Raw genomic sequence first — 21,628 nt, forward strand, 5'->3', positions numbered from 1 at the left:
CTTGGTGGTCTCGAAAGGGAGATTAGAACAAAGAGACTCAGATCTCGAAATAGAGTCAACCATAGAAGCTGCCCAGGTGTGTTTCACGGAAAGATAACCTTGGAAGGAAATGAAAGAAGTCTTGAATGAAAGACGTTTGGAAGAGCAGATCAAGACCTCGAATCTAGATATGATTTAAAACCATGGATGTTAGTAGTTTTGATTATCAGAAAATTGCTTCCTGGTACCTACTAATATCATGCCATACCTAGGCAGTTTACTGATGTCTTTGTGTTCATAAAAGTAAAGTAGTAATCATAATTAATTAAGTCGTATTTGCATCTCCAGTCGTCAGAGTCCAAAGCTCATCAATACTATATAACTTCAAAACACATGCGAGAAAACAACCGCTAGAGTACAGGCTACAAGAACTCATGGGAATCATAATCTTCAAATCCACCAAGGTCTCATTCAAGGCTTTTTGTTTGTTTGTTGAAAGAGTACTCCATCCCCATTCGTGCGGTCGTAATCCAACTCTGTCAACATACTGTCGAGAGCATCTTTATCTTCGTCACTCATGTGCTCCATGAGCAATGTCCAGACATGGAAAGAGTTGTGAGCCGACCAGTCGGAAAAATGAAAATGAAAATCAGGAAAACGTAACACAACTCATCCGAGAAAACATAAGGCAATTTAGATACGAAAAAAAGACCAGAAAAAAGGGTAAGAAAGCATAAAACAGTGACCAGGTTGTCCCTACAATTCATGTTATTCGGTGAACAGGATATGATTAGTGAATCGGCTTGTTGCCGACGTTTATACGACTAAGCTTAACTGCAATATGCAGCACATTTTGAAGACCGAGGAAATCAAGCATGCCGGAGCCGCAAAAGGAAAATTTAGGCTTGACGGCATCAGGTCGAGAATACCAGACTGATATCCAAGACGAGATGTTGACGGGTGCCGAAATGAGGGGGATGATCACCAGGACAAACAGCCATACCAGATCAAGCAAAGTCGGCCGTGTAGGAGAAGCCGCGGAACTCTTCTTGCATGGCTTGCGAGAGCACTATGAGAGAGAAGATGTGTTAGCAATTTGAGATCTTTTGAAAAGGAATATTATAGGTAGCATACCAGATTGAACGGGAGTCAAGACCGGGGTAACACTGGTGAACTCTGAATCGAAGTTGCTGGTATCAGTGGGACTAGTGATTGTCGGGATGAACGGAGGGGGTCCACGCTTGTGGTAGATGTCATCCCAGTTGATGTTGCGGAAGAAGGCGTGCGACATGACCTCCTGGGCATCAGTGGGACCAGAGCCCAGTCGGAGCTCAGACTCGCGGGTCAGCAGCTTCTGTAAGATTGAGACCGAGTCTCGTGGCATGTGGATAGGGTAAAGAGGTTCATCGGCAAGAATGGCGTCGTAGATTTCATCCTCGTCCTCGCCACGGAAGGGAGATTGCTGCAAAAGCATCTGGTAAATGAGAACACCAAATGCCCACCAATCAACAGCTCTTCCATACTTCTTGTCCAGCAAAATCTAAAGGAATATCAGTAAATGTCAGAGGGGGATATCCAGGGGGTGCCAATTACCTCAGGGGCCATAAATTCAGGGGTACCACAGAATGTGCTCGTCGTGCAGCCATACCACATGTTCTCCTTGCAGAGACCATAATCTCCAATCTTGATGTGACCGTCAAGAGTGAGGAGAATATTGTCAAGCTTCAGATCACGGTAGATGACACCGTTTTCATGGAAGTACTTGAGAGCCAGACAGACCTCAGCGGCATAGAACCTAGAAGAAGAAAAAAAAATCAAGTCAGTATGCCTACTCTCAATAGAAGGCGTAGGATTGGAAAAGAACGTACTGTGCTCTCTTCAGACCGAATTGGCCACGCTGAATGTGCAGCATCAGATCACCACCACTGATGTATTCCATAACGAAGTAAACACGAGTTTCTGTCTGGAAACAAGCATGCAGGTTCAGCAAGAATGGGTGTCGTTCCTTATTGGCAACTAGGAAGACACGCTTCTCAGACTTGGTGCTCTCCACCTCGTCGTTCTCAATGATGAATTCTTTCTTCAGTACCTTGATGGCATATAGCTTGCGTGAGCTCTTGGTCTCGGCCAGCATGACCTTTCCGAAGTTACCCTTTCCAAGAACAGCAAGAAAGTTGAAGTGATCCAATCCAATGCGAGCCTGTTGCTTCGGTTGAGCGGGCTCCTCCTTGGAAACGGGCGGCGCAATCTGCTGCTGGGGTGGCGCCATGACCTGCTGCTGTTGCTGCTGGGGTGGCGGCATTCCATAGGACGAAGGTGGAGCTCCAGGTTGTGCCATTGGTGACAGAGGCTGAGCTGGCATTTGTGGGTTCACCTTGGCATAGGCCCCAGGATCGTAGGGAGCATGCTGAGGAGGTGGTGGTTGTTGCGGTGACACAGGCGAACGCATATCCGCTAGAACGAAGGCATTAGTTTCTTCAAATCTGGTAAGATGGACGGGTAATGGAGACATACTTGGAGTCTGCTGTTGGCGAGGAGGCGCCTTACCGCCAGCTGCAGCCGCAGCTGCTGCGGCTGCTGCGCGTTGTGCATCGCTTGCTGTAGGCGATTTTGGTGGAGGTTGGCGCTGCTGGGCAGCATATGAAGCCCCCGGTGACTGTGGGGTGGCATAGGTGTTAGTCGCAGCACCTACCGCATCTGAAGATGGTAGTCTCGGAAGTTCTCCATACGGCCGGTCGTTGGGTTTCTGGGGATATGAAAGGGCGGCGTTGTCTTGAGAGGGCTGGGGTGGACCGCCTGATCGGAGGGTAGGTTTGAGGACGCCGGAACTGACAGATGTTGATTTGTTGTGATTCTTTGCGCGAATCAAAGTTTCCAGAATTTGATTTGCAGCCTCCATCGACATGCCACAGAAGTCGGGAACAAGATGAGTACATTGTGCATGACAAGTAAGGGCGCATTCTATAGAAAGTTGCAAGGTTAGTGTTATCTGAATGGGTTGGGAAAAACATTAAGAAAATGTTGTCTTACCTGTACATCTCTTTGCACTTTTGCGCCCAAATGGAAGGAGATATCCGCAGTGGCAGCACCAGTTCGCAGAAAGGTTGGAGAAGGTGTCGAAACGATGGGGAATGCGATGGTTGATCTTCTCCTCATCGGGGTCGGTTTCGTAGTTTGCCTTGCTGATACACTTGGTGACAACCTTGGGATAACATTTGCGATGGCAAGTGTACTTGCAATCAGAACATTGCATACCCGCAGCATACTTGAGGAACTCTCCACACAGCGCACAGCGCATGATATTGTAGAATTGCTGGGTAACGAACTTGTGACCTTGCTTCTCGTGGACCTCCTCCTTCTTTTGACGCACGGCACCCTGGCGGTTGAGACCGATGTCGAAGGGACGGCGGTCCTTGAGTTGTTTGGCAAAGCTCATGGAGAGGTGAATACGACCAAACGGTTCCAATGCAAACCATGAATCGATCATGACCGCTGGTGGCGCATTTCCCATATCACCCTGCTGCCCCATGGGCGCAGACGAGTCTCCAAACCCACCAGAAGAGCCCGGCTGGGAGCCAGGGTGATTATCAGGACGCGGAGCTCCTGAATTGTTCATTTTGTCTGCAGATACCCATCCGGATGCATTGAGTTCAGTCTCAATCTTCTTGCGACGCATCTCCTCTGCAATATCAGAAATGCGCACCCAGAGCATACCAATAGGTGTAGGACGTTCTCCCGCTTTATCGTAAACTGTCAATTCGATCTCGTTCGCTTTATCAATATCAATGGAGAACGCTTCGTCCAGCCACTTGTCATTTCGACTGGCCTTTGTCCGTGCTTTGATTGCGTCCTCCACCTTCACAATGATAAAAGTCTCGGGGCCACGAGAGAATCGTGAGCTGTTGGCATGATCCACATCCTCAACAGCATGGATTCGCATGGTTAAAAGACCGGTCAACGGCTTGCGCATATTGGGGCTGCTCAGGCTCTCATCTGCGAGAAAACTGTTAGTTGCAATAACCTATACATAAAAGATAGAACCTAACGCACCATCTGCAGCATCGGCGGACTCGATATCAACATGAAGATCCTCATATCGCTTCAAAGCTTGTTTTAATAGCTGAATCTTCTGATTGCTCTCCACGCGACGGCCTTCGGCATCCGCACGACTCTTTCGGTCGCCCTCGTCTTGATACAGGCGAACCATCTTCTCAATACCCGCTTTGTATTGTTTTTCCACGCTCAGCTTGAATTCGAGCTGGGAAAGCATGAGCTGGATCTTCGGACCGAGATAATGGGTGTCATACTTGATAAGATCTGAGACATATCCTCTAGTCAGCATTCCATTCCAATAAATCACATGTTAATCTGCACTTAGGAGTTCATTCGAAAGGGGTAGGAGGGGAACTAAAGAGGGGTTTTCGTCTCAACGCACCGAGTTTTGTGTAATTGGGACGCGGTTTGGGAATCGGAGCGTAAGGACGAGGGTCAGCATATGGAGCGCCCGATGGCATCGACCCGCTTCCTCCTTGAGGATATCCTGCATCCCCTTCGTGGTCCTTTGGTGGTGGCGGGGGTCCCGAACCCTGCGCGCGACGGTCACTGGGAGAACCGCCACCATCCTGTCCCATACGACGAAGTTGCAGCTCTTGCATTTTCTCTTCAAGATAAGCGATATTTTTGCGGCCATCACGAATGTTGGCGTCGACACGTTGCTGAACGAGGGGGTTGTCTGTCGACTGCCGCATGTTAGATGCGGCGGCGATGAGGGCCTTCTCCCGCTCGATCTTGTGATAGACCGAAGCAATAAGCTCGTCGCCGTCCATGATGGGCAGGTCTGAGACAGAAGGAGAGGAATGGTCAAATCTGGGGTGTTGCGGCGCCAAACCGGGGGTGGGTTGTAAGTGGGAAAGGGTTTCGCGGGGCTTGTTGACAAGGGGAAACGGATAGTCGTAATGCCACCTCGGAAAATGTAAGATTTAGCCCACACCAAGAAGAAAAACGTGAGATCTGTTTTTTTGAGTGACAACAAGAATATAATGTGAAGTTACATTAAGGTAGAAATCAAAGAGTAGCATTAGGTATTTCCGATTATCTGCTTATGTTTGAAAACATTGGCATCTCCGGGGCTACTACAACACGTGAGCCCATTAACTCTGAAGCTTACATTACGCTGCACTCCGTATAAACAAGTTAATATACAACGTTCAATTTCTCTTCCATTCGTCATTGAAGCTTCCAAGGTTGTCTATTCCAAGTCCTCTTACAATAGTATTCAGCTATGACATCCTCTTACGTCGAAGCCGCACGTCGGGATTCAGTCTCAGCAAGAATATAGGTAGTACAGAGTACTTTTTGCTTTACTTGATTGTACTCGATGTGTACTTGATACATGTTACCGCTCGTCTCCTTACTGCACACATGTCCGTTTCTTTTGTTCTCTTCGCTTTCGGTTATATCACTCATTCTTGCATGGGCTATATAGGGTGATGTTCATAGGGGACACGGACTCCATGTTTATGACTGCATTTACCTCATGCTCTATTCCGATCTCTTTGAGATCTTAGGCAGCATAAGCCAACTCGTAGCCATCACGCCATACAAGCCGATACAAATCGGATGCAGCACCATCGTCCCTACATGCTGCGCCAGAAGACCCGTGAGGAAGGGCCATAATGCACCACCACTGCTACCAATTGCACTAATGAAACTCAGGCTAGATACCTGCATATTCCGAGGCAAAAGCTTGACAAAGACAGACGTAGCACATGGATAAACAGCACCGAGTAAAACACCGAGAATGGCCACGGTCACAGCCTCCCCAGTCACGTTGGGAATGAGCCAGGTCAGTAGTTGGAAGGCCACGGCACCAGCGATCATTCCGACTACAGAGATCTTCTCACCTAGTTTGGTGGCGGGATGAGTCAAGAGAAACCGACCAGCGGTGATACCACCCCAAAAGCCAGAGCTGACATATCCGACTCGTGAGGGGTCGCCGTGGCGGTAGGTGATTAGAAAAGAAACAACCCATCCAGATATGGACACTTCAGCTCCTTGGTATACAAAAATGAAAAGTGAACCTATTAATGTGGTGCGGTTGGTGATGACTTTCTTTAAAATTTGGCTTCGAGTGAGCAGTTCGCTTTCTATGGTGGAACTATGACCAGCTAGGCGTGCTCTCTGTGGGGCAGCCAGGGTGTCATTCTCGAAGTTGAAAAAAGCCCACGATGTAAAGGCAATGTTGGCCAGACACACTGCTAGACTGATTATGTAGAACAAGGACCACCGGATCCCACTGGATGTCATTGCTGTTGCAAACAAGGGTGCTACCGTGCCTCCTATACCATAGGCGCCATGAGCAAAGCCCAGGGCCGTTGTACCATTGGCCAGGTTGGCACAATACACATTGCTTAGGGCTAAGCTCAGGGCCATGCCAAATCCAAGCATGAAGAAAGACATCACAACGACAGGGAATGGAGGATGACATATGATAATCACATAGGCCACTGCCAAAAAAGACATGGCAAAAGCATAGCTCTTGTATCGGCCAAGCTTATGCTCAATGTAGTGAGTGAGTGGTGCAGCTGAGATGAAACCCAGTGCATTGGTTACGAAGATGAGCGAGACGACAGCGTAGCCGATGTCATATTCCTTCTCCATGAATGGAATCAATACACCAGGAGCACTGTCGTTCATACCAAGTCCAAACTGTATCAGGCAGACACTCAGTAGTCGCCATTTGGTTTTCCGGGATATTACTGTTTGGTCCGGGGTCCAAGCTGCTGTGTCATTGTCCGTGGCATTTGATAGCCGACTTTCTAATGCACTGGGCGTCGGTGGAAGAGGGCCCGTGGATGATTGTGTTACTTGCTTACAGGTCACATCAGCTACATTGCTGGGTAACTGGATTTCATTCAGCTCGTAATCTGACGGAGTCCGTGTGGCGACATGTTTGTCCTTGCGAACTGCGTGTGGTGGACTGGATATATTGGTAGAGCTTTCAATATCTAGAAATACCCCAAAGCCGGAAGACATGATAGAATGATCAAGGCACTTGGGGACTAATTTTTTTGGGAAAAAAATTAATTAGTCAATGTGAATTAAGAGTATGAGGATAGGAAAAGAATGCTGTCAAGACTTATATCAAGTCATCGCGGAATTTATTATCCGGTTTAGCTATGTATCTTGGGTATAGTAGAGTTGCCCCACGTAAGCAGATTCAAGTGTAGATTAGAGATGCCCCACCGATAAGCTCAAAATTTCACACAAACACCACTACTTTCTCATTACCATCAGTTCAGTACATTAAATATATCCAATTCCATCAATTATGGGTCCTCCTCGTCGGAAAATGCTGGCAACAGCCCAAGAGACTCTCACCCCACCGGCCGAGCTGACCGAAACCCAGCTGATCGCGCGAGCAATCAAGGCTACTGGCAACAATATCTACTTGATTGAATTGTCCAACAAAACTCAGATGCTGGTCGAACTACCAGCGCGCTTTCGTTCGACCATCTGGATCAAGCGTGGATCATACATTGTGATCGACACCAAGGCTTCTGATGAGCGAGAAAATAAAATTGGCGGAGAAATTATCAACGTTGTGCTCGATGAAAAGGCTTGGAAGAAAGCTTCCTTCTGGTATGGATTCTTCGATCTTCTCCCTCATCCATGGCATCAAGACTAACTGCTTTTTCCAACTCAGGCCGAAGGAATTCGTCAAGCAGCCAGTCGCTGCCGCCGACTCTGACTCTGAAGAAGAATCCCGGGTAGGCAAAATGCCTTCCTCTGACGAGTCCGAGTGATTACTTGATTAATATTCGAACCCCTGGCTCGAAGCCCAGTCAGCATCATTGAGTGCGTGTTTTTTGGACGTTGTCAGCCCTGTCGCCCTTGTTACCCACCTCTGCATGCCTATTGAACAACACGCCAAACACTTGCAGAGCGAGGGAAAACACTACAGCTGCGGAACTAGTGTTCGTGCTGGGGTAAACATTCCAGGCCCACTCCTGGAGCACCCATGCAGAATAGATAATGACAGGATGAAGACCAGCACGCCAGAGCAGGAATGGAGAAGCCCAAGCCAAGTATGCAAAGAACTGGTAATGCAAGGATCTGGCGCACAGCAGGCCAATGGCCAATGAGCTCAAAATCGTGGTCATTATGAAGAGTTTCGAGAGTTCCACGTTGCCCTGATGGCCTTGGAGTGTGTGCTGCAGGAAGCGGAACGGGTTGGACCCTGACGGTTTTACCCAGCCAAAAGCGAATATGGCTAGAATAGAAACGTGCAGCACGAGCAGTCCAATAGAAAACTCCTTTGACAGAAAGGATTCTTCGCCTATAAATCTCCAATTCACGGTCCACTTGAACATAAATTGCCGAGAAAGCTCAAAAGCTCGTGAAAGATAGCCAGTTGCATTGATATAGAGGAATGGAATCGCAAGCAGGATCTATAAGTTGGGTTAGTCCAACGTTGGGGAGCTCTACTCGGCCTTCTTTTAATGTAACTTGGATATACCTGAATCAACGCGGCCATAGTCCCGAGTCCAACACTGCGCTTCAGCCCGACACTAAGCAGTAAAATGATAGCAACGGCCGGCGCAAGCAAGACTAAGGTCATCTTGACCCCAACACCTACAGACCAAATCGCAACGCCTGCAGTCCACTTCTTCTCCAAGAACAGATATAAGGCGATCCACATTGCAAACGCAGCAATGCCGTCATTGAACATGCGCAGCATAAATATGCTATGAAGCCGCTTGGAAAGGACTAGAAGTGGGAAAATGTAAGGCGGGACCTGTAGCTGTCTATAACAAGCCACGACAATAACTAGAGCCAACATGTAAAGCGCGGCAAACAAGATTTGACCGGTGTAAATGTCACGCCCGGCATCAGTGAGATGGTAGAGAAGGTTGTAGATATAGACGTGGGCCGCAGGATAGACGAGCGGACCAGTCGAACCTTTTATGGCGGTATAGTCGCGTTCCCCAGAGGCGTAGAGAGATATCTGCTGCATGTAGGTTGTCCAGTCAATCTCGGTATCTTTATCATAGAATCGATTAGCTTGAATCCGGTCTATAAGCTGGATGTGGCGCGAGATGGAGTTGGACTAACAGGAGACCTTCCAGATGACCAATGCGCAGAGCGCCATATCGCTCAATATAAGGAGGGGAGCAATCCATTTTGTATGTTGGGGCTGGGTAAGAACGCTTCTTATGAAAGCTACCCAGGACATCGTGGCGGCAATGGTTGACGGAGAATGTTCAAGGTGGCCTGAGGAGTTTACTTTCGCGGCTGCGGTTCTGACCAGGGAACATAGATGTTTATACTAAATTACCATGGTGATTCGTCAATTCTAACATTCAAAGGCTAAAAACTCAGGTGTGTTTATAGATTAATCCTAGTGTATTTTAATTTTTTTTTTTTAATACAATCTGTACATGGTGAGGTATCTCTCATACAACAATTTCAACAGCGGACTCTCCAAGTCCAAATCCACCTTCTTTTCAAATCCATGGTATCATAAACAAAAAGCTTAGCAAAAGATAAACAGTGCGAAATGAGCGTATACATCACAAGCAGCCAACAGTGCAAGACATTATTGGCAACCGGTTGATGTCTGGGGTCCCTCGCTTCCACGGGTATTCCGGAATCCTAAGAGCTCACCGAGAGCACCTTTAGGTTTCGGAATGGGACATTCATGGGTTATATGCGCCAGCTTCTCTGCCTCCTCTTCCATCTGGAAAAATGTGGAAGCGTCCTCGTCCATAGGGCGGGATGGGATCGGATGGCCCAGGGAAGGGGATTCAGAGTCCAAATCGTCTTTCCGTCGCCTACGACGAACTCGTGGCAGTTGTTGCCCGTCGGCTGTGATGGTCATCGCTGAATCGGCGAATGTGCGTCGTGGAGCAGGGCATGGGAAGATGTGAGGTATGCCAACTACTAGGAGGGATGCGATGAGGGTACAGCCAAAGAGCCCGGTTGTTGATCGTGATTTAGGATGTAGATGCGGCGGCATTTTGAATATAGATCATGAACGGATTGAGAGGAGATTTGAGGGGGAGTACGATGTGGTCGAGTTCTGTGTCGTTCTTTTTGGATCATGCCATCTGACGGATCGGGATAAATGCAGGCTAAAAAGAGAGAATGGAAAGAATGGAGTTGATAGGAAAGATCAATTGGATAGCCTTCGATAGTACTTTTCAGCCAATATGTTTTCAAAGCACAGATAAGGAGAATCCGGGGGAGATTGACATAAGGTACAGAGTGGAAAGAAGAAGAGAGTGAAAGGCTTGAACATCTAATCTTATCTGGCTTTGGTATGATTGGCCCGGTCCGGTCGCAGAGTCAGTTCGACACGCTTTCTATTTTCTCACTTACTCGATCACTAACGCGTGTATTCCTTCACATGGCGTTGCAACAATGATTCTGAATTTTTCAAGGGAAGGAGACTGATCTGATCAACTGCATCGCGCCGCCGCAGTGATTCTCTTTTTCTCGCCAATCCCCGTTTTCCCTCCTAAACCTACCAATTCCACCCCAACCCGAACAACATGATGAGTGATCTAGACGGGTACAACAAGAGCTCTCCTTTATTATTCATGACGTTCATTTAATAACCATTGTTTCTGATCTACAGGGCAATCGAGCAGCTGCGGGCCTGCCGCCTGATCCCCGAAACCCAAGTCCGCGAGTTGTGCTACAAGGCGCGTGAGCTCTTAATCGAAGAGGGCAATGTTGTCTCTGTCGACGCGCCAGTAACAATTTGCGGCGATATTCACGGACAGTTTCACGATCTGATGGAATTATTCCGCGTCGGCGGCGATGTCCCCGACACAAACTACCTTTTCATGGGCGACTTCGTCGATCGCGGCTTTTACTCACTAGAATCCTTCCTCCTTCTCCTTTGCCTTAAAGTGCGATACCCCGATCGCATCACCCTCATCCGTGGCAATCATGAATCGCGCCAGATCACAACCGTTTATGGATTCTACGACGAATGCATTCGCAAGTACGGCAGCGCTAATGTTTGGCGGTACTGTTGCGAAGTGTTCGATTACTTGGCGCTGGGCGCAATCGTATTAGGCGCTAGTTCGGAGCTGGAGCGAACTGCCTCTTTAGTAAACGATTCAAACATCGATGACAGCGAGCTTGAAACTGAGGTGCTGAACTCTCGCGGAGAGGTCACAACGAGCACCTTTGCCAATCGCCGCTCATCGAACTCACAGAATATTTCCCCGCAACAGGGCCAAGCAGGCGCCTTTTCACGCACTGGAATCCCTGGGTCGGGTGCTAGCGGCGACAGTAATGGCAGCGGACAGATTACTCGCACGGGTGCTGTACTTTGTGTCCACGGCGGACTGTCGCCACTAATCGACTCCGTGGATAAAATCAGATTGATCGACCGCAAGCAGGAAGTACCCCACGAAGGTGCCATGTGCGATCTTCTCTGGTCCGACCCCGATGAGATCGAGGGCTGGGGCTTGAGCCCCCGAGGCGCCGGATTCCTATTCGGCAGGGATATTGTCAAACAATTTAACCACTACAACGGCTTGTCTTTGGTCGCACGTGCCCATCAACTTGTGATGGAAGGGTACAAAGAGATGTTTGACGGTGGCATTGTCACCGTATGGTCCGCTCCGAACTACTGCTATCGCTGCGGAAATGTTGCCGCCATTTTAGAATTAAACGAGGATACTAACTATGGCGGTACAATTGCACGCAGCAATGGTGAGGTCGGACAAAGCAACCGCGCCATGGGTGCAGAAGGCTTCGTCGACTCGATAATCAGTCCTGGACGGAGATACCGCGTCTTCGAAGCCGCAGCCCAAGACACACGGGGGATGCCAGCGAAGAAGCCAGTCGCTGATTATTTTCTGGTGAGACCAGCCACTTTCCCTCCCAAGTTACCACCCCCGGCACCTAACAATTCTACTAGTGATACCTTCTACTACATGACTTTAGTTTGTCATGTCTCGCGCCTATGGCCCGAGGTATTTGATCATCTCGGCATCTTGGCCTGCTTTGAACTCATGAATCTGCTTCAACAATAATGATCAGTTATGACGGACTTTGAATCTTTCCATTTCGTTTCTATTTTCTTTTGAAAGTCATATTGGAGTATAGTGATTAGGTTATTGATCAATACAAAACCTACTTGATATCTATACAAGCCCTGGTCTGGTATAATGTAAAGCATACCTGACGGCAGTAAAAAAACCAATTCTACTACTTGTCACTGCTGGACTGATCTGGCAAACTAACATTATCCTCGGAGGTCATGTTCGGATCAACAGATATGGCCTGTGATTGAAGCTCAGAGCCAGAGCCAGAGCCAGAGCCAGAGCCAGAGCCAGAGCCAGAATCTGGACTAGGACGCTGAAGCATAGACATAAATGTATGATCCTGTAAGTTCTGAGCAGGATCCAGAATTCCAGGACTCCACGGCCCATTCCAAGTTTCCATACCCGTCCCAAGTGCAGCAGTTGCATTTAGGGACCACCAGTCGTGACTTTCGCCAACGAGATTTTCGAAGCTCTCGAGTCCTGCTAACGCCGATACATTCGACGCAGGAGACATTTTTGTCCGTGAAACTTGTGCATTGGATAGATCAAGCCAGGTAGATGGACTGGGCGATTGTGTGGGAGATGGGTCTGCTGGTAGGGTTGGGATTTGGTACCCGACTTGTGTGGGGTGGAGATATGTCGTGGCTGAAGGTGAGAAGGTGTGGTGGAAGGATTGTCCCGAGTCTAGTTGATCTTGGTTCGTCTGCGCTGCTATAAGATACCGTGGGACCACGGATCCAGCCAAAGGATGCTGATGAAGCGCTGGAGGCTCAGGGACTTCTGACGACGAGAAAGGATGCACAGGAAGCGACGTGGGACTCGGACTTGTAACACTGGACTGCAATTTGCTATTAGAGATAGGAGAATCGCCCGAAGCAGACGAAGATGCTTTGTCCCACGATCCCCACGAGCCCCATTGTGCATGTGTGCGCTCGAAAACGGAGATCGCTTTGGCCGGCAGCTCGACCTGCCACTTTTTCGCGGACATATCAAGGATACGCAGGGTTCGACGTGCACACGGCCAGCTCTCAGCCATCTCCTCAATACTACGTACGCCGTGAATCACATCTCGTTGAGCGTTCTTTTCTGGAAGGTTCAAGAGGTGAATTGTACAGGCCGTGTGGGCGATGTAGACGACGAAGTTACATATCTGGACAAGTCCATATGTGCGTTTGTACATGCGCAGGACTCTGGAAATCGCTGATGCTGCCTGGGTGCATATCTTGCGAGGTGAGACGTGCGAGGGGAGAGGTGTGTTTGATTTGTTATATTTCAAAAAGGGTCGGTAGAGATGAATCAGGAGAAGTTGGTGGAACATGCTGGAGAGACTTAGCACGAATAAACATAATTCATCTTTGGTGGATTTAACTTACTGCATCATAAGTACTTGAGGAAGCTGTCCTTCTCTTGCTTCTAACTCGCTCGGCAACTTAATTTTCCAAGCTTCGAGTCGCGTGTGGACATCAGTCAAATTTTTCAGCTCCAATTGCTTTGAATGAGACTTTTCGGGTCCTGCCGGATGATAGAAGTAAAGAAGAAGGTCGTTGCTGATTTCACACAGACTTAATATCTGCAGTGCGACAGCCCTCGTGCGAGAAGGCTGCGTATGGACCTTTGCCATACCAGAATCTGTATACGGAGACCAAATCTCCATTTCTTCCCGTGGTAGGACATCGATTTTAGGAGTATTAGTATTTGACGAGGACAATTGGGGTTGACGACCAAGATAGTTTGACCAAAGCCTACGTTGTTAGTAAAACGAAGATAACCTGGAAGTGGTTAGGGCCATACTTGTCAATGAGATAACACCCCCAAAAAGTGATTCGTCGAGCATCAATCTCTTCATCACTGAGCCTATAAGCACCAAGATTACTCGCATCAACATTCAAACCCAGATCACAGGCCATGCGAAAACTCAAGCCACTATAAACCCAGCCCTTCCCTTCACGGCCACAACCTGCTTCACGCACAGACATGAGTGCAAAGGCCTGGACTGTACAGAGCTTGGAATTCTCATGTTCGTCATTTTCTAGGATCAGTCGCTTGGCCTCTTTGAAAAAGTGATTCCCGGCTGTCGCGGGATTTTGAGGATCTGATAAGACGCCTGGCCAAGAACTGAAGTGACAACCTAGAGCAAGCATGGAGTTCACAAGAAGGGCTGAGCAGTATGGGCTGGCAACTCCTCGTATATAATCCCGATAGAACAATTCCTTAGAGAGAATAGTGAAGAAGGAATAGTGCCAAGTGAAGTACATGTTCAACAGGTGACTTATCAGCGACTCATCTTCGGTGACCTGAGTCCATCGCCTCACTGGCTGCGTATCATTAGAGCAGAAAATGTGATTATAGGCAATTGAAGCCGACTCATGCAGCTCCGAGCCTGGTGGAAGGAATATCAGATTTGAAGTTCCGCCAATAAACTTGCCCGAACCGTCAAGTATCAGTTCGCTCATTTTACCAGATAGCTCCGTCTCAAACTGGTCAACGACATGCGCTGAGCTGTCAACTCCAACCGGCTCACTAGCGGTCTCTTCGGCCAAGAGTCCTCTATCGCGGGCAGTGACTGATTGAGCGACATCTTCAAGTTTGTCACAGGATCGAATTTGTCGGACAAGCTCAAATGCATCTTCCTCTTCGTAATTTAATATTGCATGGAATAACGTCTGCAGCGTTGTATGCCGCGCTCGAAGGGTGTTGACATTCTTCTTGTATACTCCTTTACGACGATGATCGGAGTTTGGATCATAAATGCCTTGATTGACGTCAGCAAAATCCTGTGGCATATATTGGTCAAAAGCACCGACAAGGTGTATGATAAACCGAAGAGCAGGCAGCGCAACTGGGTAGATTGCTATCACACTAGGGGAGCTGATTAGGTTGATTCGGATAACAATCAATCACATCCAATAGTACTAACCTTGGACTTTCTCCTGCGACAAGCAATACAGGCAGTACTCACACAGTGTCTCTTGGGCGCACTGGGTTCTGCGTCCATGTTTGGGTTGTTACGCTAAGGTGGGACTCTGGATTCGGGGGGATCTTCCTTCGAATGTCACCCTAACTACTCGGACTCCGTATGTGTCGTAGCCGTTGGTCAATGGCACAACTTGGAAGTATTGATTGAAGATAATCAAACACAGTACAGAGTACACGGCATGCTCACCAGGACCTCTTTCGAAAACAGGCTTTTGAAGAAGTGATTACGCCACAGTGCATGGATAATTACGAGCTAGAGAGATGTCAGCATAGATCATAAACCTAAGTAACGAATAGACCAGGTATTATGGAAGCCATGGAAGGATCACAGTTCACTCACGCTTCAAATCTACTAATATTCCATACTCGGGCGTGATTTGAATCTGTATGATTGGACCCGCAGGAACGGTGGACCGAGGTGGGGAAATAATCCAAATGCACCACAAAGCAGTAGAGCGAGTCAGTTATTGGACGGGGATAAGGCCAATGAATGATAAAATGATTGGTCAAATTTGATACGGGCTGTGAAATGGGCAGATGAGGCCTGACTTCTCAAACTCGATGGTAAGCCCTAACTAAATCCCTAATTAGTGATGACTCATCTACTTTGTAAGATAAGAATTTTGGGAGGTTTAAATCACATGATGTGTTTAATTTCAATATATATTACTGCATACTCGGTACTCCGTCTTTCGTCCGAGTTATCTCCATGAGGCATTTTAGATAGCGCAAGTACACAGTAAACTGAGATGATAATGAAAGTGAGGTTGTGTGCCCGAAGGAACAATACGAAACAACAAAATGGAGTCTAATCCCTGGAAGTAAAGGAGTGCCCTGCCTAGGCTTAACTAAAATTTGTATCGATGTATTTTTCTACTTTATGTCTACTATTTAATTTATTCCAAACTTCGACTTCTTGGGGGTTTATGTACTCCACACGTGCTTCTTTAGACCTCCAATTCTAATGCATAAGTACGAATAAGTACACCGCTTGATCCACCGATCGCCTTTAATAACCAATCAGTTCCATCGGGCTCCGGTGTTTACTAAATAATTATTCTGCCTCGGCTTATTCTTTTACTAGTTCTTTTACTAGTTCTGTTATTCTTCTTTTTACATACCGGTTAACGGCATTGAATGAACATTTACTCCGTAGAGTGATAGTAACTCCCATAGTAGTACTCTGTATACATTAGTTCGGTCTCTTATCTGCAGGCACCAGCGCTAAATCCAACCTTAACCGGGGCACCGATCCGTTAGTTTAATTCAAGGTACTAAGCAACTGTCAAACTTTTCTGAAATCAGGGGTAAAATACAGAGCAGAGAAAAGCTAATAAAAATCCATAACGGCCTTGCAACAATTAAAGCATCCGCTATCGGAGGGAGTTATTTTAGCGCCTTTTTTTCTATCAATGCAGTCTCCATAATGTCACCCAAAAAGGAATAGATTAATACATAATCTGGCCAATTGAAGCCCATGGAAATCATTCCAGCATCCATATGCTTTATGACCATTCCTACAAAGTAAAAGAGCACCTGATATAGTTGAGGTGCCCAACAAGTCTGAGCTGGTTTTCCTTTCCCTCCTGGACTTCTGAGCTTTTTGAGTGATCTCTTTTGTTCTGAATAACGATGCAGTATGTCTTCCCTAGAAGTCTCACTACCATATGAATTGCATTAGGTCACAGTAACCTCTATCAGACCCGCTAAAGGCTCTACTTTATGCCACAACGATGATTCCCGAAGCCCTGGCGCTTTTTTGCACTCTCTTTATTCTTATGAGGATCAAGATATACAGAAAAACGTATGATTTGCTTAAAATGGGTACATTATTATAATAATCTTACTTTTTCGTGTACGCGTTTACAGTAGTGGTGATCTACTCTTCAGTCTCTACTCTACCATGGAATACGATGACAGCTAAGGCTATCTTTTTTGGCTCATCTGTAGTTCCTTCTTCTCCGATACGATCATCTACACCATTGTACCACCACCAATTAACCTGGGCGACCTTAGTCTTGATGAAATGAAGCCGGACAGTAAGCTAAGCTCGTATTTTGAGCCCTCTTAGGATATCCTCTTTTGATAAGAAAACCAATTTGGCTTATCACTACTATACTTTACACCCGATATATTTTTATTACATTTGATGGTAGTATTACCCTTGGAAGTATGCGGCAACTCAGGGTGCTGAAGAACCTCACACATGACCATGGAAACCAACCTTGGAATAGTACCAGTAAATATAAGATCTTCGTCGCTGTTTTTATCTATATAGGCACATATATATATCGAAAAATATTGCTGAATTAGAGGTTAGGTTTAAATATGAGAATATCACCTGATAATATCACATTTTTACGTAGATAGTGGTAAACATTACTGTTTCATGAAAGCGGTCAGAGAGATGAGCCAGTCATAGCTATATATTCTACTCCACTTTGGTATACGCTAAACGACTTCATCCGGCAGCGCACAGATACAAAGTACAAAAACTGTGTTGAAAAGAAAAAGGGATCCCGATCCAATCTTCCATTTGTATCCACTCGAACATTCTATTTGGGGTACGTAATTTATTACATAACAGAATATAATACCGGGTCTCCGGCATTATACCCCCCGCCCAACCCTAACCCAATCATAATTATGCTCTTATAATCGCCTTCTAATCGCCTTCTCAAAGAGGGTTAGTTCTATCTACCCAATACAGCCTGGTCTTATCATTCTGGCACCCACATTTCCACTTTACTCAGTACATCCCAATTCTTATCTCCCTTGCTCTTCCTTCATATCCTCTTCTTCTTCCATCTTTCTTCACTTTACTCAATAACTCACCAACTCATCACTCCCTTACCTACATACACTATACATCCATACATCCGTACATCCATACATCTATATATACCCATACATCATATCAGCTGCTTACACTTCCGACCTGCCGGAAGTGAGTCACGAGCCTCTTACCCATTCATGTATCTCGTCCAGAAACTCGACCAGAGTGCCTCGTCTGGATACAAACAGAGAGAATACTGTTGAACTGTCTTCCCTTGAGAAGATGATGGTCCCAAGAGCCTTTCTTTTTACTTCTTCACCCATCGGAATGAAGGAACAGGTCGCCACGCCTCTTAGCCCCGGCTTTCACTTCCTTAAGAATGCCCCTACCATTGGATCGGCTACAACCCCGATGGGAATCCCTTCAGGACGTGACAAACGCCTCCAGCTTCGCCGAGATCCTTCCTATACCCCTTCTAAGTCGCCGAGCTCGTCACGGCGATCTTCAATCTCCTCCAGTGACCGCCCCATGCCGTCTGCCTTTACCTCTATGCTAAATGCAACGGCCATTCCAGTGCCACGTAGATCTTGGTCTACCTCAAAACAGAGAAGAAAGTTACGAGGAAGCCAAGTGGATGAGTTCAGTCGGTTAATCCAGGCACCACTCAAGTCAAAAGAAGACTATATGACTGCTGGGGTTATCAACTCTCCTCTGGATATCTTGCTCAGCCCTCTGGAGGAGGACACTGAGAAATACCAGGCCGCCAGCGAATCGGGCTCGGAGCCCACCTTCTCCGTGCAGTCACTATCAAGCGATTCGATGTCTTCCTTGGATCATGACGTCGGCTCCCCATCCAGTATTCCTCAGCCACCGACACCAGGAAGCCAAAAGAGTCCATCCGAACGACGGCACCTAAGATACTCTCTTTCTGAGGATTGTGCTCTCGACCACCCTCTTTTAGAGACGGATGATTCTGATTTCGATCTCGTCATCGAGGATTCAACTCTGGATGAAGTTCCCACAAAGCAAGCCTCATCGCGTTCCTTCCCTCGTCTACGATCATCATTCAAGTCCAATCTTACCGCATCATTAAGAGCTATTAAATCCGCTGCTCAATCTGTTTCCACCTTTGCTACACCCTCAGTCCAACCCGATGATTTCCTTACTCGGTCTCTCTTCACCATCACCCCAGAAATGACTGACGACCGGCGTCCTCTTCCCATGCAAGAACCTCCTTCACCAGCTCTCAGACGGTATCTCAACCCAACTTCCATCTCCCCGGCGGAGATGTATGTATATCATGATCACCCGCACGATTCGCCTTCAAACCAGGCCTGTGTCTCGATCCAGATGCAGACCTACCGCCGCTCCCGTAGTAGAGGCCACCGAAGAAACCATTTCCAAGTAATTTCAACCCAGAATCGCGATAAATTCCATACATATGATCCAGAAAGCCCTCCAATTTCTCGTCAACGAGAACCCCGTGAGAACAGTGATTTCCTACGAATGGTGGTTCTAGAGATGAACATGCGACGTCATGGCAAGCTCCGCGAAGATGTCCCTACACGCGCCCATATCTGGCTCCCTCCTCGCAAGAGCAATCCTTATCGCTTGTCACTGGACTTCGAAGACTGCGACGACGACGGTGCTGTCCCAGTACGCTGGGTGGGTGTCTCGGCCTAAGCCAACCCAAATCCCATTCTCATGCATCTGACCAGCGCGGAGCGCAGGCAGCTTTGGTATATGAGCCTCTCTATATCTTATTTCTATTTTTTCTACATTTTCAACATATAAGCGCGGCGTTGAACGAAGATTGTCAAGGATGACACTTCTATCTTTATTTTGTGATAGGATACCTGATCGCCTTTCTCACTATAGAGGACTACCAAGATATCCACCTACTACCAATATAAGATATATGATACCTATACCCTTCCAAAATACTTCGCTATTCGTCGAACATAATACTGTCAATACTGCGTATTGCAGACAAAGCTTATTGTCTTATCTATAGTTGCCTTATGATGTCATCTGAGCCGCGAAGTCACCCACACTTGGCGATCCAGGTGCTTGAAGAACGATCTAGGTGCTTGAAGAGACGTCATATGTATTGGTTTTGTGATACAATGCTCATTCTAATCTCTGTCGGAGATCGCCGACTGGTACGCCTTGAATTTCAAGCAAAGGATTATACTAATGCATAAGTCAAAATGCGGGGTGTTGCTTCGACCCCACGATAACAACGAAAGGTTTATATGGATCCGCTTAGTTGAATTGATTACTCATGATAGGATGTTACCTTAACTTCGAACCACTCTTACTTTCATCATGTGAGTCGAGGTCAATAAGACCACCTGACCCTGTCATTTATAGTGCAAACTAGTCAAACTTCAGAGAATTAACCTTCAATGTCGATAAACTTCTGATTGGCTTGGAGCGTCAACTATGTAATACTCCAAGTCATAAGTAAATAGGACAATACTCATAGACAGCTAGAAGGACCTCTTCGAAGAAAATCTACAGCAACTTCGCAATAGTATCCCTAACACCAGCTTCAATAGTGTCGACATCCCCAGTAACCTTCTCAACAATCTGATGATCCTTAACAAAAGCAAAGGTAGGCACGCCCTCAACACCCCATTTAACCCCGACGTTCTCAGTCCCCTCCTCGTCGGATTTTGCCGCGTCGACAGCGAGAATAACGACCTCGCTCTCAAACTCCACACTCAGTTTCTCGGCAATAGGGGCGACCTCTTTACAGGCTGGAACCTGAGAATTCGTGAAGAATATGATCACAAGTTTTGGATCAGCTGCACTCGCTAGCTGGACGATCAAATCGTTCTCACTATCCACGGTTTATATTAGCCTGAATTTGAAACAAACCATGACGTGCAAAACGTACTCTTTGATAATTTGGACCATATTGCGATAGAGACCAGAAGAATGGATCGTTTGATGAAGTTAGGTGGCTTTGATAGTCGAGAGCTGTCTGAACAGTTCAAGAAGGGCAATAGACTTGGGAGTTTCCGATGTCAATGTTCAAAGAAAACAGAGAATAGAGAGCTAATGTTCGATTTTGATAATCAAATAAGACCAGGAAATCGTTGGGTTTTGAACGTTTTCGAGCAGATCCTAGGCCCCTAGTCAATCGACTCCTGGAAGGCCCCGGCGAGTCTAGAGGGTATAGAAAGAAGCAATTTCAAACATTGGTTTGCTTCATTCCAATCAAAGGATCTATATCCCCGAAGCGAGGTATTTCCAACATCCATGACTCTCGGCCCAACTTTTTCATTGTCCGTCGAGTTTCCCCTTCGGAGATATTGAATCGGCGGATCCGAAATTGACGGGGATATTTGAATCGACGGATTAGTTGGGCAGAAACCTTCAGCCACGGACTTATGGATAAGAGAGAAATGATATATCACTTTTATAGCCGCTTTGAATGTTTCATACATAGTAGATACATGGTGGTAGGTAACCTTGCGCAGGACATCGAAAACGGCGAGTCAAGAGCCTAGACCTGGTGAAGTTTGGTTGTGCATCTGCCTAGACAGGTCTGCCTCGCTAGACAAAGAATTGAAAACTCTCCTGTCATTATCCTAAAACTTGGATTGAATCAATAACCGAGGGGCAGAAACTCAAAGGTACGCGCGTGTACCTATGAGGTAGAAAGGCAAGACATGCCGTTTCATATCACGATTCGTACCTCCGGGGTGTTAAGTAGGAATGCATGTTCCAAAGCTGCTATCCAGGTATGTAGCGGTATCTAAATTACCCTTTCAGAAAGTTGATACCTAACCTTGGAACCTAGGTACTCTGTTGATAACTGGGA

The 21,628-nt window shown here is 46.9% G+C and overlaps 8 protein-coding genes across 8 annotated transcripts; 3 read left to right on the top strand and 5 right to left on the bottom strand.

Moving 5' to 3' along the window:
* Positions 1–769: 769 nt before the first annotated feature.
* Positions 770–4,805, bottom strand: pkcA (protein kinase c; the record flags this gene model as incomplete). The annotated part of the gene is made up of 5 exons (XM_057207859.1): positions 770–1,048; positions 2,252–2,940; positions 3,010–3,972; positions 4,030–4,308; positions 4,415–4,805. The coding sequence occupies 5 exons, from the start codon at positions 4,803–4,805 to the stop codon at positions 770–772; spliced, it is 2,601 nt and encodes an 866-aa protein (XP_057061633.1).
* Positions 4,806–5,520: 715 nt separating this feature from the next.
* On the bottom strand, positions 5,521–7,014 carry N7495_005209 (putative MFS efflux transporter; the record flags this gene model as incomplete). Its single annotated transcript, XM_057207860.1, has 1 exon — positions 5,521–7,014. The coding sequence occupies one exon, from the start codon at positions 7,012–7,014 to the stop codon at positions 5,521–5,523; it is 1,494 nt and encodes a 497-aa protein (XP_057061634.1).
* Positions 7,015–7,309: 295 nt separating this feature from the next.
* On the top strand, positions 7,310–7,784 carry N7495_005210 (putative eukaryotic translation initiation factor eIF1a-like protein; the record flags this gene model as incomplete). The annotated part of the gene is made up of 2 exons (XM_057207861.1): positions 7,310–7,620; positions 7,685–7,784. The coding sequence occupies 2 exons, from the start codon at positions 7,310–7,312 to the stop codon at positions 7,782–7,784; spliced, it is 411 nt and encodes a 136-aa protein (XP_057061635.1).
* A 45-nt stretch (positions 7,785–7,829) lies between these two features.
* N7495_005211 (glycosyltransferase family 58 protein) lies at positions 7,830–9,859 on the bottom strand (the record flags this gene model as incomplete). The annotated part of the gene is made up of 4 exons (XM_057207862.1): positions 7,830–8,429; positions 8,498–9,021; positions 9,094–9,273; positions 9,646–9,859. 4 exons carry the CDS (start codon positions 9,857–9,859, stop codon positions 7,830–7,832), a joined length of 1,518 nt encoding a protein of 505 aa, XP_057061636.1.
* A 676-nt stretch (positions 9,860–10,535) lies between these two features.
* On the top strand, positions 10,536–12,032 carry N7495_005212 (serine/threonine-protein phosphatase; the record flags this gene model as incomplete). Its single annotated transcript, XM_057207863.1, has 2 exons — positions 10,536–10,552; positions 10,619–12,032. 2 exons carry the CDS (start codon positions 10,536–10,538, stop codon positions 12,030–12,032), a joined length of 1,431 nt encoding a protein of 476 aa, XP_057061637.1.
* Positions 12,033–12,207: 175 nt separating this feature from the next.
* On the bottom strand, positions 12,208–15,039 carry N7495_005213 (putative C6 transcription factor (NirA); the record flags this gene model as incomplete). The annotated part of the gene is made up of 5 exons (XM_057207864.1): positions 12,208–13,363; positions 13,418–13,786; positions 13,836–14,796; positions 14,849–14,903; positions 14,962–15,039. The coding sequence occupies 5 exons, from the start codon at positions 15,037–15,039 to the stop codon at positions 12,208–12,210; spliced, it is 2,619 nt and encodes an 872-aa protein (XP_057061638.1).
* Positions 15,040–18,123: 3,084 nt separating this feature from the next.
* Positions 18,124–19,479, top strand: N7495_005214 (uncharacterized protein; the record flags this gene model as incomplete). The annotated part of the gene is made up of 1 exon (XM_057207865.1): positions 18,124–19,479. One exon carries the CDS (start codon positions 18,124–18,126, stop codon positions 19,477–19,479), a length of 1,356 nt encoding a protein of 451 aa, XP_057061639.1.
* Positions 19,480–20,313: 834 nt separating this feature from the next.
* N7495_005215 (thioredoxin family protein) lies at positions 20,314–20,718 on the bottom strand (the record flags this gene model as incomplete). The annotated part of the gene is made up of 2 exons (XM_057207866.1): positions 20,314–20,641; positions 20,699–20,718. 2 exons carry the CDS (start codon positions 20,716–20,718, stop codon positions 20,314–20,316), a joined length of 348 nt encoding a protein of 115 aa, XP_057061640.1.
* Between the last annotated feature and the right edge of the window lie 910 nt (positions 20,719–21,628).

This window comes from Penicillium taxi (assembly GCF_028828555.1).
Source record: "Penicillium taxi strain IBT 34144 chromosome Unknown utg000004l_segment0_segment0, whole genome shotgun sequence".
NCBI classification, from domain to species: Eukaryota; Fungi; Ascomycota; class Eurotiomycetes; order Eurotiales; family Aspergillaceae; genus Penicillium; species Penicillium taxi.